Source organism: Podarcis liolepis, assembly GCF_965112155.1.
Source record: "Podarcis liolepis genome assembly, chromosome: 5".
Lineage (NCBI taxonomy): Eukaryota > Metazoa > Chordata > Lepidosauria > Squamata > Lacertidae > Podarcis > Podarcis liolepis.
The window spans coordinates 6170797-6187033 of NC_139556.1; the positions used below are offsets into that span (position 1 = coordinate 6170797).

At 44.2% G+C, this 16237-nt stretch overlaps 1 protein-coding gene across 1 annotated transcript in view; it reads right to left on the reverse strand.

Moving 5' to 3' along the window:
* The window catches only part of SEMA3A (semaphorin 3A), a 201053-nt gene that overhangs the window by 12447 nt on the left and 172369 nt on the right, over window positions 1–16237 (reverse strand). The window contains exons 13-14 of the mRNA XM_083503348.1: window positions 8426–8467; window positions 4448–4605 (exon numbers count right to left, since the gene is read on the reverse strand). Coding sequence (XP_083359474.1) covers window positions 4448–4605; window positions 8426–8467 — 200 coding nt within the window. The remainder of the gene's footprint in view (window positions 1–4447; window positions 4606–8425; window positions 8468–16237) is intronic.

Sequence of the window (16237 nt, forward strand, 5' to 3'; positions counted from 1 at the left end):
TCTGGTCCATGGGGTCACAAAGAACTAAATGACTCAACAACAACAAAAAGGGGGGAATACTTTAGAAGGGCAGCCTGACCCACAGAAACTGAGCTGGTGAAGATTTTCTTGGCTTAAAAACAATTTAGGGAAATCCTGCTGGATGCCTCTGTCAGGAAAGCAAATGGGTCAACCAGACAACACTAGGGATATTATTAGTTATATTCAGAGAGAGATGTCACCCAGAGATATGGATGCTTGAAGGAAATGATCCATTCCTTTTGTGAACAACAATCCAAACCATTTTCTGTCAGTGTTCGCATTCAGAAGTCAATAATTCCACCCCAAGTGAGCATTGTTGCTGCAGTGGCCAAGGCCCTGGGGGGGTATTGATTACAAGTAAATTAAGTGTCTGAGATGCAGGCAGTTGAATTCAGGAGAGTTCGGCGTGCGCACCAGGGAGCCACGGCTTCCTTCAATCTAGAGTACAGCCATGTGCACACAATGCCATGAAAGCACATTCAAAACACATTCCTTCCCTCCAGTAATTCTGGGCACTGCCGCTTTCCCCTCTCAGAGTTACACCTCCTAGCAACCTGTATCAAATGACAAGCACACAATTCTTTGAGGTAAATAACACGCTTCGAATGCGCTTTCAGCGTGTGGCATGTATGCAGCCCAATCTCAAATGCGGCATCTTCTCAGACAAAGTGAGATCAGCCAAGATATCTCTAACCCAGTCTCTTTAGATTATTTCATTTCGTCAACAGTGATTCAGAGGTAGCCAGGCTACGGGTAGCTAACACCTGGCCCAGGGAAGAGCCACTCCCTCAAGTGGTTATTCCCTCTTCTTGGTAACCCAAACCTCACTGGTTTTGATGGCAACAAAATCTTTTTTAAAAAAATTAAGTAGACACAGTGCAAATTAAACCTTCCAATGACTGGGAAGGGGGCAATAACTGTCCTCTTCAGATGATCTGCATGGATCAGCTGGGAGTGGGGGGGGGGAGCTGTGAGCCTGTGTGGGACACCCATTTCTGGCAACACCTGCTGCTGGAATGTGACCAAGGGAGGCTGCCAAAAAAGGCTAAGCATCTGCATTCTAGACTGCAGCGTACGTAAAGGTAAAGGGACCCCTGACCATTAGGTCCAGTTGTGGCCAACTCTGGGGTTGCGGCGCTCATCTCGCTTTATTGGCTGAGGGAGCCGGTGTACAGCTTCCGGGTCATGTGGCCAGCATGACTAAGCCGCTTCTGGCGAACCAGAGCAGCGCACAGAAACGCCGTTTACCCTCCCACTGGAGCGGTACCTGTTTATCTACTTGCACTTTGACGTGCTAGGTTGGTAGGAGCAGGGACCGAGCAACGGGAGCTCATCCCGTCACGGGGATTCGAACCGCCGACCTTCTGATCGGCAAGCCCTAGGCTCTGTGGTTTAACCCACAGCGTACATGCCATACCTTTAAAGCATGCCTCAAGTGTCCTGGGAACTGTAGTCTGCCCTTTGCAGAGCTACAATTCCCAGCACCCTTAACAAACGGCACTTCCCAGGATTCTATGGGAGAGAAAAAATGCGCATAAAAGGTATGAGTTAATAGTTATTCAGTCTGGCTTGGCCACCATTTTGGTGATGCAGAACAATGAAGTACTGATGACTAGAATCAGAATTTAAGTAAACCTCAGGTGCTTGGGTTAAATAATCTAAAGCAATGCTTGCCACAGAATAGGATGAATTATATGTCTTGGTTAGAACATTAGGTTGAAAACTAGTTAGTGGGTTGAATAACTACCAAAAATTATTATTACAACCCATAGCAACATGTCTTTAAGCAACACCAAACCACCTACTGGATCTCTCTTTCTTTGCTTTAATAATGTTTTGTACCTTTTCAAAAAGAAAATGTGCACTGTAGAAAGGAGAACTATGTCTGTGTTTGCTTTGTCCACTTCCTTTGTATCAAAACAGTAGTGGCAAAAAACTCCCTGTTCAACCCATGGAAAAGAGATGCCTTTGAGCAGAAGAAAGAACAGGGCAAACAAAGATGTTGTGAAGAGGCTGAACACTTCGCTTGGAGAAGAAAAGAAACAGCGAAGGAAGAAGAAGTCAGGCAAGTGGGTTGTGGGGGAGACAAAAGAGGATTAGGTCTCTGAACAATGATGGAAGCTCATCACGGAAGCAGAAGTCAAGGAGCCAGGAAAAACCCTCACATTTTTCACCCCTGGCATCTGTTGTATTCAGTGAAGCTTCTTTGGATTTAGTCAAAATCTAAAAGATATATTAGATAAATCTAAAAGAGATATTAGGCTGTATTCAGTCTAAGTACTACTTAGGTAAAGGCAAAGGTACCCCTGCCCGTACGGGCCAGTCGTGTCCGACTCTAGGGTTGTGCGCCCATCTCACTTAAGAGGCCGGGGGCCAGCGCTGTCCGAAGACACTTCCGGGTCACATGGCCAGTGTGACATCGCTGCTCTGGTGAGCCAGAGCCGCACATGGAAACGCCGTTTACCTTCCCGCTAGTAAGCGGTCCCTATTTATCTACTTGCACCCGGGGGTGCTTTCGAACTGCTAGGTTGGCAGGCGCTGGGACCGAGTGATGGGAGCGCACCCCGCCGCGGGGATTCGAACCGCCGACCTTTTGATCGGCAAGCCCTAGGCGCTGAGGCTTTTACCCACAGCGCCACCCGCGTCCCTAAGTACTACTTAGACTCACTGAAATTCATAGACATGGCCAACTTAGGCCCGTTGCTTCCAGTAGGTTTGCTGCTGAAACGTAGCTGAATATAACCCAATGGCTTTTTACATCAGTGAGCTAGGGTTATACCCATGGATCTAATACTCACAAATATGGGGAAAATTTATACTAATTAGGAAACCTGCTAATCTAAATCATTTGTAGGCTCAATATGAACAGACAAACTGCAACAAAACATGTCTCTCCCATATCGGTCTCTACTGACACATCAGGCGCTGCAACCTCCCAATGGTTTGACTTCACCTCCAAAGGCGGACTTCTCCATTGTCTCTCAAGACAGGCGGATGCCACCATGAATGGTGTGTTCAGGAATTTGCTTCAGCACAGGAAGGCTTTATCTCTGGAAGTTCTCAGGGACGTGCATGAGGGGATTGGTCCAATGTCCTCAGGTGCACAGACTCCTCTCCAGATAGTTGTATGCTTAGGTCTGAAGATGGTTTCTAAGTGAAAAGTCTGAGTGATCTGGAACCCTGACTAGACAGGGCTCCCAGGTGTCCAGCAGAGCATGCTCAGAAACAGTCTTCAGACCTTTGCGCTAAACATGCAAAGACCAGAAGTGGAGCCTGCGCAGCCAGACTCATTGGCGCAGACTCATTGGCGCAAGACTTCAATGTGCCCCCCTGCCTCCATCCCCAGGTGAAGCCTTCTTGTGTTCAGGTGAACACCTGAATGTGGCCACAGTCTAAGCCAGGAGTTCCCAAATTGTCGTGGTTCATAATGTGTCCAGGGATTGGTGGTTGAAGATGCCCACTGAATATTTATACTGATTAGTAACTGCATGTTCACTGTGTTTCTTATTTCTATGCATTCTTCTGTGGAATCCGTTGTAGCGCAATAGAATACAGTGGTGCCCCACAAGACGAATGCCTCGCAAGACGGAAAAACTCGCTAGATGAGTTTTCCGTTTTGGAGGTGCTTCGCAAAACGAATCTCCTATGGGCTTGCTTCGCAAGACGAAAATGTCTTGCGAGTTCCTGCTGGTTTTTTCCCCTCCCCCCCCTTTTCTAAGCCGCTAAGCTGCTTATCAGCTGATCCAATCAGCAGATAAGACGCTAAAAGCCGCTAATAGCGCTAATAGCGCTAAGCCGCTTATCAGCTGATCCAATCAGCAGATAAGCCGCTAAAAGCCTCTAAAAGCCGCTAATAGCGCTAATCCGCTAATCCTTCAATGGGCTTGCTTCGCAAGACGAAAAAAAACGCTAGACAAAGAGAATCACAGAACGGATTCTTTTCGTCTTGTGAGGCACCACTGTATAAAAAATAAAAACGACAATTAAAAATAGAACTAAGAATGATACAGCACTTAGCGCAGCACACTGCTACAATGGGCAGAAAAATCATGAAGCGATCTGCCTTTTTTTTTTTTTTTTGGCAATTTTCAAGTGGTCCGCAGGGGGAAAGTTTTGGAACCAAGGGCCTAAGCAGAAACTGGGTATCACTTGAAACCAGTAGTGGAAGATGCGGCAGCAGCACTCACCTGACTGCTGGTCACAGGGCTAAGTGGTGGTCAGGTGGAAAGCCTGACGGATTGGCTCCACCAGTGCGTTTGCCTCATGCCATGCCACACACACCACACAGCGATGCAGGTGTCCGACGGTCAGGCGTGCGCTGCTGCCTCCCCCCCCCATGGGGCCCACTACTGCTTGAAACTGTCACTTAAGGAATCAGGTGAGGACCTTGAAGGAGAAGTGGAAAGACACTCAAATCCATCCTTACCTCTTAGCGGTGGGAAAGTAACGAGAGCACGAGGCACCATCCCAGGCGCAGTATGGGTCCCTAGCAAGGCAGCACTCGGCACATGCTTTACCATACACATCGCAGCGGTGCAAGGGAAGCTGTGAAACGCCAACAGCTGAGCCAATGTAGAGCTGTTGCTGTTTGTGGCAGGGGGGAGAGAGAAAGAGAAAGAGATGGTAAGTAAGCCTGCTTCATTCAAAAAGAATCTCCCTCATTTATCTCTCAGCACTTTTGGCCCTTACAACATGCCGCACAAGTTCCAAAATTCAGAATCATTCGACTCTTGCTTCTTCTTTGTGTTATTATGACAAGAAAAGGATCAGAGTTGGTTAAGAAATTCCATTTGTATGGATTCCAGTGTGGACCGACCTGTGTCACTCCTCCCGGACTAATGTGCGGACCACAATTCTTGGCTCAAAACGTTTTAGGATAAAACATATTTAAAAATGCATCCATTAAGATAAAATTATTTCAATATGCTTTCTGCAATAAGATATGTAATTACAACTGTATTTAAATATTCTTTTTAAAAAACCAAATAGGATTTTGCATGCATTTTTTTAATAAAAAAAAAGGTAAGTTGCAGATAAATACAGAAACAGGATGGAATGGACTTTTAGGAACAAATATATGCAAATTTGATACAGACCAGAATCCATCTATCTCTATAAAGGAATCTCCCATAGGGAGAGTCATAATTTCCAGCTGTGCCTAAAGTGCTGCAAGGCCCTTTTTGAACATTACATCATGCAGCTGAACATGGGGATGTGGATTCCTGTACATACCAGCTTCCCACTCCACATTTCCATAGTCCACACCTGCCTATCTGCCCATCCTCCCTTCCAGGTCAACTGAATCCTGAACACCATCTCTAGCCTGTCAAATTAAGGTTCCTCCTGCACAGCAAGGCCCTTTGTTGTTGTACCTGAACTATCACAGAAGCATCAAGCGTTTCATAAACTTGATTCATTTGGAAGGTTAACTAACAAGAGTCTTCTGCTGCCACCTGATTAAGCAGAAAAACCTGGAGAAGAAAAACACGCTACCTCGACTCTGGAGGTCTACAACTGCCTCTCTGCTCTGACGGCACAAGCTCTTCTGTTTGCTTCAGTGGGGAGGGAGGCAGCCAAGGGATGAGTTTTGGGAGGCTGCTTTGATTGTTATCTTTTGCTCTGCACGGGACGTAAAGTTCATCACGTCACTCCATGAAAAGCCCCGAGTTCACAAAGAACAATGCATTTAATATCTAAAGCTGGGAGTGCTCAAGAATCAGGAATCAACATGCTCTCAAAAACGCCTCTAATTCAAAGATGCAATCAATGCCAGAAGCTTGTCATAGTGCGTCGCCTATGTGTATTGTTTTCTTTCCTCCTCCCTTCACTTGGGGCTACACCAACACTTTATAGGCTTCACTTTACGTGAATAACTTAGCTGGAGAAAACTTTTGATATTGTAAATTTGTTTTCCAAGGGATCAGGGAGAATTGTAATCCCTCCTGAATACATAAAGGGGCCTTTGATCGAGAAGTTGTGCTTAAATGCATGGTTCATTATACAGTGTAATCTGCTCCTTTAAAAAGAATGTACTTGTAAAAATAATCAAAAGCAGAGCATTCTGGTACCATATGAATATATATATATATCTTGACAGCTTTGTTTTGAAAATAGTTTTCTCTAGAATAGCACATTCTTTTAAATCTCCCCCTACCCCTTGTTGTTTTAGGTGATAAACTGTGCGAGGGAAGTGGCCCCAAACAAAATATTTCATGTCAAACTCATTCATTTTAGGCACGTTTCCAGTACTCAATGGGGTTCCTAGCTGGACTGCCCAGAATTCTGACTATTGAGATGGCTTTACCCCTTTCTCATCGAAAGCTATATCAGTGGCTGATATGATACACATCTGTTTTCATATCTTTAAAAAGAATACCAAACATATGCATCAGAAAGATGTGTTATAAATTTAGAAAAGTTACATAAATAGAACATGGGCTTGTGGTGTATCTGCCGCTTGCCTCAAGATGTTCCAGAAAGGACACAAAAAGGATTTCCAAACACCTATCCAAGTCTGTCTCACAAGTTTCATTTTTACAAAATGTGTCCGTTTCAGCCACCATTACTCTAGTTGTTGTAAGAAGATCCTGTGCCCAAGAGTGATGCTCCTTACTTACGTTAGAGACTCAGTACAATGCCTTCAGCAGCAAAAGAAGCCTAATTCCGATATGTAACTGTACATTATAAAAACAGCCCTGTACAAAGTCAGACCAACAGTCCACGGGTGAGTCTGCTGGATCTCCCTGGAGATGCTGGGGATTTAACATTCAGAGCTAAGCTAATGGCCCTCCCTCAGAGCCTTTGGCCATCAAGGCTCAATTTTAATGTAGCTTCATCTAATGGATAAGGGAACTCTCACATTTTATCTCCAACAGATTCCATGGTGAGCAGCTTTAGAGACAGGCAGGCCAGTCTTCCCATGGTGCAGAAGGTCTAAAGAAAGTGGCCTCACTCTGCATCTTCAGGCTGCTTCAAGGATGTAGGGTGGTGCAAGGCATAGCTGTCAACTTTCAGATTTGAAAATAAGGGATCAGCAGCCTCAAAATTAAGGGATCAGCAGCCTTACCTGCCCTAGGGAGCCTCAAAAATAAGGGATCAGCAGTCTCACCTGTCCCGGGGACAGTCTATGGGATATCTAACAATCTGGGATAGCAGCAGGAAGCAGCGGGAAATGGAATAAGGGAATTTCCCGCAAAAAAAGGGAAGGTTGACAGCTATAGTGCAAGGTGCTAAAGTGTGCTATGGGAACCAAGCCCTCTGGGTTCCTTTGCCAGAATGGCCCCTCTTTCATGTCTTCCCTTCGTCATCTCTGAAGTGCCTCCCAAATTCTGAGGGCCAAAGTACTGTCATACATTTGTGGAGGGCCACATTCCCGTATATTCCTGAGTCCAATCGAAGTAAGACTCAGTCAAGGCTAGGGGAGTTAAAACTGTGCCAAACAAGGGACCCCTGAATTTAGCATATTAAAACATGGCTTCCTGCATCCTGGAAATCACCAGCTCATGGTGGTTCCAGATGGGTAGCAATTGTTTGACATTGATAGCATGACAACTCCCACTTTGTATAAAGCAGTTGCTATACACTGAACACTTCCATTGTGATCAATGGGTCTTTGTAAAAGTGAATTTTGCACATTCATTAGCCCCTAGTTCATGGGTAGGCAAACTAAGGCCCGGGGGCCGGATCTGGCCCAATTGCCTTCTAAATCTGCCCGCAGACGGTCCAGGAATCAGCGTGTTTTTACATGAGTCCTTTTATTTAAAATGCATCTCTGAGTTATTTGTGAGGTCTGCCTGGTGTTTCTAAATGAGTAGAATGTGTGCTTTTATTTAAAATGCATCTCTGGGTTATAGGAAACATAGGAATTCATTCATTCCCCCCCCCCAAAAAAAATAGTTTGGCCCCCCACAAGGTCTGAAGGACAGTGGACCGGGCCCCTGCTGAAAAAGTTTGCTGACCCCTGCACTGAACACTTCCACTGCGATCAATGGGTCTTTGTAAAAGTGCATTTTGCACATTCATTAGGCCCTAGTTGGTGTTATAGAGGAAGAAGCAGGTGAGAAGGAAGCCCGGTAGTGATTGTGCCAATGCTGGAGAACAGGAGATTTGACCCTCATGACCTGCAGCCAGTGACTCCTGGGGATGCAACATCTCTAGAGCTTGGAACAAGGATCTTTGTTTCAGAGACTAATTAGGCAGTTCATTTCCACTTCATAGCTAGCGAAGCACACGCCAAGACTTTCCCTCTTCTTTGTCTGTCAGAATTTCCATAAGAAACTAGAAACATTTATGAAAAGGAATGGGAGGCAGCTGGCATCAATATCTTTTCAGGCAAGCAAGTTAAGGTCTCTGAAATATGGGACCCAATAACTATTTAAGAGTCTCAAGATTGTATGTACAGTACCTGCTTTGTGGAAATCTTCATGGCTGAAATAGCTGTGGGTTCCTGGAAAAGAGAGTTACAGTTATAGTAAAGATGCTTTAAATAGCTGCTTCCCTTAAGACGATGAGAATTGGGTGCCTCGCCATGGATAGCTCTTACTGACTTTCACGCTGAAACACCGTTGTTGCTATGGATGCATTCAAATGCATTTGTGCCTGCGCAATTGTGCATGTTGAAACTCAACACAAGGATTAATCAAGCATGCATTCTACAAAGGTCCAGTGGAGGCATCATAGCAGCCCTGCAAAAATAGTGGTTTGCAAATTGGGAGCCAGCTTCAGGAATGCACACCTATGTCCCTATCTCAGTGGGAATTATCCCCCCCTTTAACCATGGTTTATCAGGGATGCTGGTGGTGCTGTGGGTTAAACCACAGAGCCTAGGACTTGCCGATCAGAAGGTTGGCAGTTCAAATCCCCATGACAGGGTGAGCTCCCATTGCTCGGTCCCTGTTTCTGCCAACCTAGCAGTTCAAAAGCACATCAAAGTGCAAGTAGATAAATAGGTACCACTCTGGCGGAAAGGTAAATGGCGTTTCCGTGCGCTGCTCTGGTTCGCCAAAAGCAACTTAGTCATGCTGGCCACATGACCCGGAAGCTGTACGCCGGCTCCCTTGGCCAATAAAGCGAGATGAGCGCCACAACCCGAGAGATGGTCACGACTGGACCTAATGGTCGGGGTCCCCTCTACCTTTACCTAACCATGCTTTAGCATCATACTGAAGCTAACCAGGGTCTCTCTTCTTCAGGGCTTATCAACTGCTGTGTGATTCCTTTGCTTCATAATATTGGCAACTGCTAGGGGGACAGAGATCATGATGATGTCACCATACCAGTAAATATGCAAAATGGTATGTAGAGGGGAATAACTCCAAGCAGGGCTGCCATTTCTGGTAGGAATTCCACACTGAGGAACGATGCCTTATGAGGAACGGCTAAGGGAGCTGGGCATGTTTAGCCTGGAGAAGAGGAGGTTAAGGGGTGATATGATAGCCATGTTCAAATATATAAAAGGATGTCACATAGAGGAGGGAGAAAGGTTGTTTTCTGCTGCTCCAGAGAAGCGGACATGGAGCAATGGATCCAAACTACAAGAAAGAAGATTCCACCTAAACATTAGGAAGAACTTCCTGACAGTAAGAGCTGTTCGACAGTGGAATTTGCTGCCAAGGAGTGTGGTGGAATCTCCTTCTTTGGAGGTCTTTAAGCAGAGGCTTGACAACCATATGTCAGGAGTGCTCTGATGGTGTTTCCTGCTTGGCAGGGGGTTGGACTCAATGGCCCTTGTGGTCTCTTCCAACTCTATGATTCTATGATTCTATGTGTCTTATGGATTGTAGACCTTTCTATTTTCTTATAGTTTCCTCATACGGGCTCAGTTTCTATCAAGGTACGCTGACATAGCCTGCTTCAAGCTTTCACACTTCACCCCCGGCGAGCCCATGGGGAACTGGATATGGCTCAGTAGATGCTAAGCATGCAGACTCTCCAGTGCAAATGGGTTATTAAACTTGGTATTGGAAGGCATCAATTACAGGCCTTACCGAAATGTTTGCTCAGCTGTTCAGGGAGACACTGCACAAATCAGGTTAAAAAGGCATTTGTTATCAGTGTAATACATCTGGAATGCCTTCAGTTTGGCTGGAGCTGTCAATGGAAAGTGTTGTGTTCGGCATACTGCAACTCAGGCTGTTAAATTCATTCTTTGGTGACATAAAATTAGATCCACCCACCCCAGGGATATGTGAAAACTCAAAAGTGATGGGTTGCACTGAAACTTCGTATCAGATTTCTACCTAGGACTCGATTCCTTTGGCGCATTAACCAACCCCCCTTCAAACTCCAGCTGCACCTGCAAGGAGAATAATTTCAACAGTATTTTATGGCAGCTGATAAGGAGCTCTTGGGGTCATGCTGAATGTTGAGGTGTGTGCATCCCCAGGCACCTTCACACCAGGATGTTCACTGCGGCAAGGGAGCAGAGGAATTGCAATGCCTGCTTCTAATGTTTTCTGGTGGTCCCCTCTTCCCACCTTTTCATTTTGCCCTTCAAGGGCAAATCTGCACTGCCACACCAAGTAGGGCCTTTGCCAAGCCTCTCTTTCTCCTACCACTTTCTCTCCTGACTGCTAAGCCACTTTGGACTTTGGAAGTAGCTTGGGACAAGTGGAAAGCAAGAGACAAGGAGGTACCTAAGCACCCGTCCTCTTGCCCACATGTGCAAAGGCCACTAAGGGTGGAGTTTCAGCCTCAATGTCAGCTGTCAAAGATGTTTTTGCTGTCAGTTCCATCACTGAGTCCACCCGTTTTTTTGGCTCACCTCGCCAGATTCTGCCAGCCTCTGTTTCTGATTGATCAGATACTGCTCTGGCTCAGCCCCAGACTTGCATGGGTCAACTACTAGTCACAGCTCCATGCCCACCCCAGCACAGGTGGTGGGACTCAAAACCAAAAGTTGGAAACTACTTTTTCAAGGCTGGAAAATGTGATACAATGGTCTCTCCCACACACACACACACATCTGAGTCACCATAGCCTACCCCTAGGCATCTGAAACGTAAGGCAAAAGCCTCCAGGACAGAAGGCATGATTTGTTCCAGAAAGTGAGACAAAGCACCTCTCCTTTTAGAAATCAAGCTCTTGGCTTGTCTCTTTAATTTTTGGCTTAATGGAGCATGGCATTCATTTTGTTTCATTTGTAGAAGCTCATGCAATGGCCCGGTCCCTAGACTGCTTTATACTATAAGTAGCCGATTTGCTGCATGCAACAGAGAAAACAACCACAGGCCACCAGCTACTCTTGTGATTTCGTCTCATTCCTTGAGATTTATTTCTTGTTCAAAACCAGGGGTTCAGATACCCACTGCACAATTAACCAGAACCTGACAATGAGGCACACCTCATTGAGTCAGTGACTCATTCACACACAGGTTGTGCTTCCGATGTAAAGCCCAGAACGTTGCATGCAAACAGTCCTAGAATACATGGCCCAAATAACATGGTGCCTATTCATGAGGCAAAGCAAGCAAGTGATGGGATGGGTGGAAATCAAGAAGTCTCGCTTTGTAGGATGCTGCTTCTAGGAGAAAGGAAAGCTTGGATTTTTCCCCTGGGACTTCCGGTTCGGCGCCAGCGCTAATGGCTGCTCTCTCTCCGAGCTCCGGAGAGAGGACGGCTCTGCGAGTTCGGGTCTGACCTGCTTCGGCAAGCGGGGGACCCCTAAAATCACAGGAACGGATCCTGTGAACAAGGAGATTCGGTGGGCACCCGAAGCGCCCCCTCTTTACCGCAGAAAGAGCCTTTTTAAAGGCTCCGGAACGACAACGGGGGAGCGCGGTGCTGAGAATCGCTACCCAGCCCGCAGAGTGAAGCCGCGTCGCCATCAGTGGAGAGCGCCGATTCCCTTCCTGAATAATCTGGACAAAAAAGACCCGTGAGTAAGACTGTACCTCTATTCGTGCTAAAATTACCTGAAACTAGGCTGAAAACGGGAAAGGCAAAAATTAAGGAAGTCTGCCTTCCCCCGACTGCATGACAATCAAAGCAACGAAAGTTACTAAGCTGCATCCGCGAGGAAAAACTGTTTTTAACTGCTTGAACCCGACATTTGGACTTTGACTATCCCCTCCAGCTTGCAGGGCAGAGGGGAGGAAAAGGTGACTTTATAAGCTGCATGACTAATTTAATGGAAAAGGAAACCTTCTGCAGCCTCCAACCTGGTACGAACTGCTCATAAAACAAAGGAACACTGAACTGACTTCAGATTCCTGCGAAAGTAACAAAGTGGAAGCTTCATTGTTTATTTGTTACAAAGTTTTGGGACTTTGTGGATATATTATATCAGGGAAGGCTGGGACTCTATCTACTGGGAAAGTGTTGCAATATACATATAGAAGCCTCCTGATAAATTTGCTTTTTAATACTCTTTATTTCGGTTTGCGGACATTCTGCTTTGCTCCCTCTAGAGGGTAAACTAAAAGTTGCTACGCTTTGGGACAGTGGAATTTTCCTTTAGGAGAAGGCTCTTGTGGGAATTGACCTTGGGATATGAGTGGCCCAGCAGAAGAGATAAGCACGAGAGCCAAGACAAGGCAATATCAACAACAGCTACAGCAACATAAGAAAAGAGGCTCGATCTCAGGAATAACTTCGACAGTGACAACAGGACAAGAAAGAGGTACAGCAGTCTCCATGGATGCAGTATCGCAAGCCCTTCTTAAGATAAATCAATCCCTGGAGAATTTAACAAAGCAAACGGCAGAGAACACTAAGAAATTGACAGAGAACTCACAGAAATTGACAGACTTGACAGCAAGACTTGATTTGAATACAGAATCTATAAATAAGCTTACGCAAGAAAACTCTGCCACACGTCAAATTGCGGAGGAAGCCAGAACTATTGCTGGAGAGACTCAGGAAAAATTAGAACCGATTGCCAAGAAGGTCTATGACCACGATGCAACTCTGGCATTGTGGGAATTACAAAGAAAAGAAAAGAATCTGAAATTACGATCAATTCCAGAGGATGAAGGAGACAATCTTACGGACTTTTTAATGAAGGAGTTTGCTGATGCCTGGGAAGACTTAGAGGAAGACGAAATCAAAATCATAACGGCATTCAGACTGGGCAGAAGACAGAATAGAAAGGTACCGAGAGACTGCTTGATTACCTTGAGATCGAAAGAGGAAAGAGACAAAATATTAAGACTGCACTTTGAAAAGGCCTTACAAATTGGGAATTCACCGATACAGATCTTTAAAGATATCCCTAAACATATTCTGGACTTGAGAGCTTCTTATAAGGACTTGGTCTACCTGCTCAAGAAGAATAACATTCGTTTTAGGTGGGAATTTCCACAGGGACTGTCTTTTGATTACAGGAGGAAGAAGGTGAAAATAAAGACGACACAGGATAAGGACAGTTTCCTGCATAAAAATCAAGAAGATCTACAGAAAGGAACTGTAGACCCAATTGCTGAACAAAGGAGCGTAATAGACATTTTGAACCTTTCATTTGGACAGAACCTTCCACCACCAACAGAGGAGGAACAACAATTGGGAGCAGTTGGAGGAATACCAGAAAAATAACAAGATGGCCCTGCAATTCCTTAGCTGGAATTGTAATGGGATGAACATGCCTTTGAAGAGACGACAAGTATTCCATATTTTGTACAGAGAACAATTGGACGTGATTTGCTTACAGGAAACTCACATAACCAGAGCCCACAGGAGACTGCTTATGAATAAAAAATTGGGACAAGAATTTATCTCGTCGGACAAAGTGAAAAAAAGAGGAGTTGTGATTTATGTAAAAGAGAAGTGGGCCCCAAAAATGATTTTTAAAGATGAAGAAGGAAGATATTTAGCGGTGGAGATTCAAGCACAAGGAGAAAAATTTCTGATAATTGGGATTTACGCACCAAATGAAGGTAAAGCAGAATTCTTCAAAAAACTTCATGAAACCCTGACGGACTACTTGGAATATAATATGATAATCATGGGAGATATGAATGGTGTAGTTTCTACAAACATGGACAAGACACAAAGACTGATACTTACTAAAGAAGGGAGACTCCCGAAGACTTTTTTTGAAATGACTGAAAACATGGACTTAATAGACATTTGGAGAACAAGGAACCCTCTTGAAAGAGAGGGAACCTTTTTCTCCCAAGCAAAGATGACCTGGACCAGAATCGATCAAATCTGGATTACTAGTGGAATGGCTCCGAAGATTAAGAAGGTAGAAATCTGCCCAAAAACCTGCTCCGACCATAACGCCGTGAAGATGGAAATGAAACTTACAACAACTGGTCAGTTTAGATGGAGAATGAATGACACCCTGTTTCGAGATAGAGAGTTCCACTTGAAGGCCCAAAAAACCTTAAAGGATTATTTTGAAATTAATCTAAGGGGCGATGTGGAAAGAAGAGTGATCTGGGACGCAAGTAAAGCTGTGATGCGAGGGTTTTTGATTCAACAAAATTCAATAAAGAAGAGAAAGCAAAAGGAGAAAAGAGAAAAAATTTTGGAAAAGATAAAAGAAGGAGAGAAAAAACTAAGGTCAAAACCAAAGTCCCAGGAGATTTTGAGGGAGATTAAATTGTATCAAACACAATATATGGAATTGATGAACCAGGAGATAGAGTGGAAAATAAAGCAAATGAGACAAAAGACATTTGAGTCGGCAGACAAATGTGGCAAACTCCTGGCATGGCAACTCAAGAAAAGACAGAAATTAAATACAGTTTCAAGTTTAGAAGTGGATGGAAGGACCATATCTAAACCAAATGAGATAAGAAACTGTTTTGTGAGTTATTTCAAAAAACTTTATTCCCAAGGATTACAAAATGAAGAAGACATAGATAAATTCCTTAATAAATATGGATTACAAAAAATCTCTGCTCAAAGTAAGGTGGATTTAAACCAGAGAATAACAGAACAAGAGATAGAGGGTGCCATTCAGGACATGCAATTGGGCAAATCTCCAGGGCCAGATGGACTGACTTCCAGATACTACAAATCGTTAAAGGAATGGTTGATACAACCGTTAAAGGATGTTTGTAATGAGATTTTAGAGGGAAAAAAGGCACCTGAATCGTGGAAAGAAGCATATATTTCACTCATACCAAAGACAGAGACTGAAAAGACGCAATTGAAGAACTACCGCCCAATCTCGTTACTCAATGTGGATTACAAAATTTTTGCAGACATTTTAGCAAAAAGATTCAAAAGAGTACTGATGGAAAAGATTCATAGAGACCAAGCAGGCTTTCTCCCAAAGAGACACCTCTCAGATAATGTTAGGAATATAATAGACATTTTGGAAAAGTTAGAGGTGAACATAAATACTAAAGCAGTTCTGATATTTGTGGACGCGGAGAAAGCCTTTGACAACATCTCTTGGAGTTTTATGAAAAAGAACCTTCATGGGATGGGGGTAGGCCAAGGATTTGAGAACGGTATGGGTGCGATATATTCTGAACAAAGAGCTCAGCTGATTGTAAATAATGTAATAACTGAGGAACTCAAGATAGAAAAAGGAACACGACAGGGGTGCCCAATGTCCCCATTGCTCTTTATTTCGGTTCTGGAGGTGTTGCTGAATATGATTAGAAATGACCAGCAGGTTAAAGGTGTACAGGTCGGAGCAAAACATTACAAGTTAAGGGCTTTCGCAGATGACTTGGTTTTAACTTTACAAGAGCCATACACTAGCACGAAAAAGGTGTTGGAGATAATTCAACAATTTGGCCAGGTAGCTGGATTTAAATTGAATAAACAAAAAACTAAAGTCTTAGGGAAAAACCTGACAGATATGGAGAAGAATAAGTTTCAAGAAGAGACAGGTTTGATGGTGGTTAAGAAGGTGAAATACCTAGGGGTTAATTTAACATCTAAAAACTTGAATTTGTATAAGGACAATTATGAAAAATGTTGGTCAGAAATTAAAAAAGATCTAGAAATATGGTCAAATTTGAGATTATCAATGTTAGGCCGAATTGCAGTAATTAAGATGAATGTATTGCCTAGAATGTTATTTTTGTTTCAAACTTTGCAGATTATTGACAAGATGGACTGTTTCAAGAGGTGGCAGAAAGATATTGCGAAATTTGTCTGGCAGGGCAAAAAGCCCAGAATAAAATATAAAATACTAACAGATGTAAAAGAAAGAGGGGGATTTGCCCTGCCGGACTTAAAATTGTATTATGAGGCAGCAGCATTCTGCTGGCTGAAAGAGTGGATGCTCCTCGAGAATACAGATATCTTGGACTTA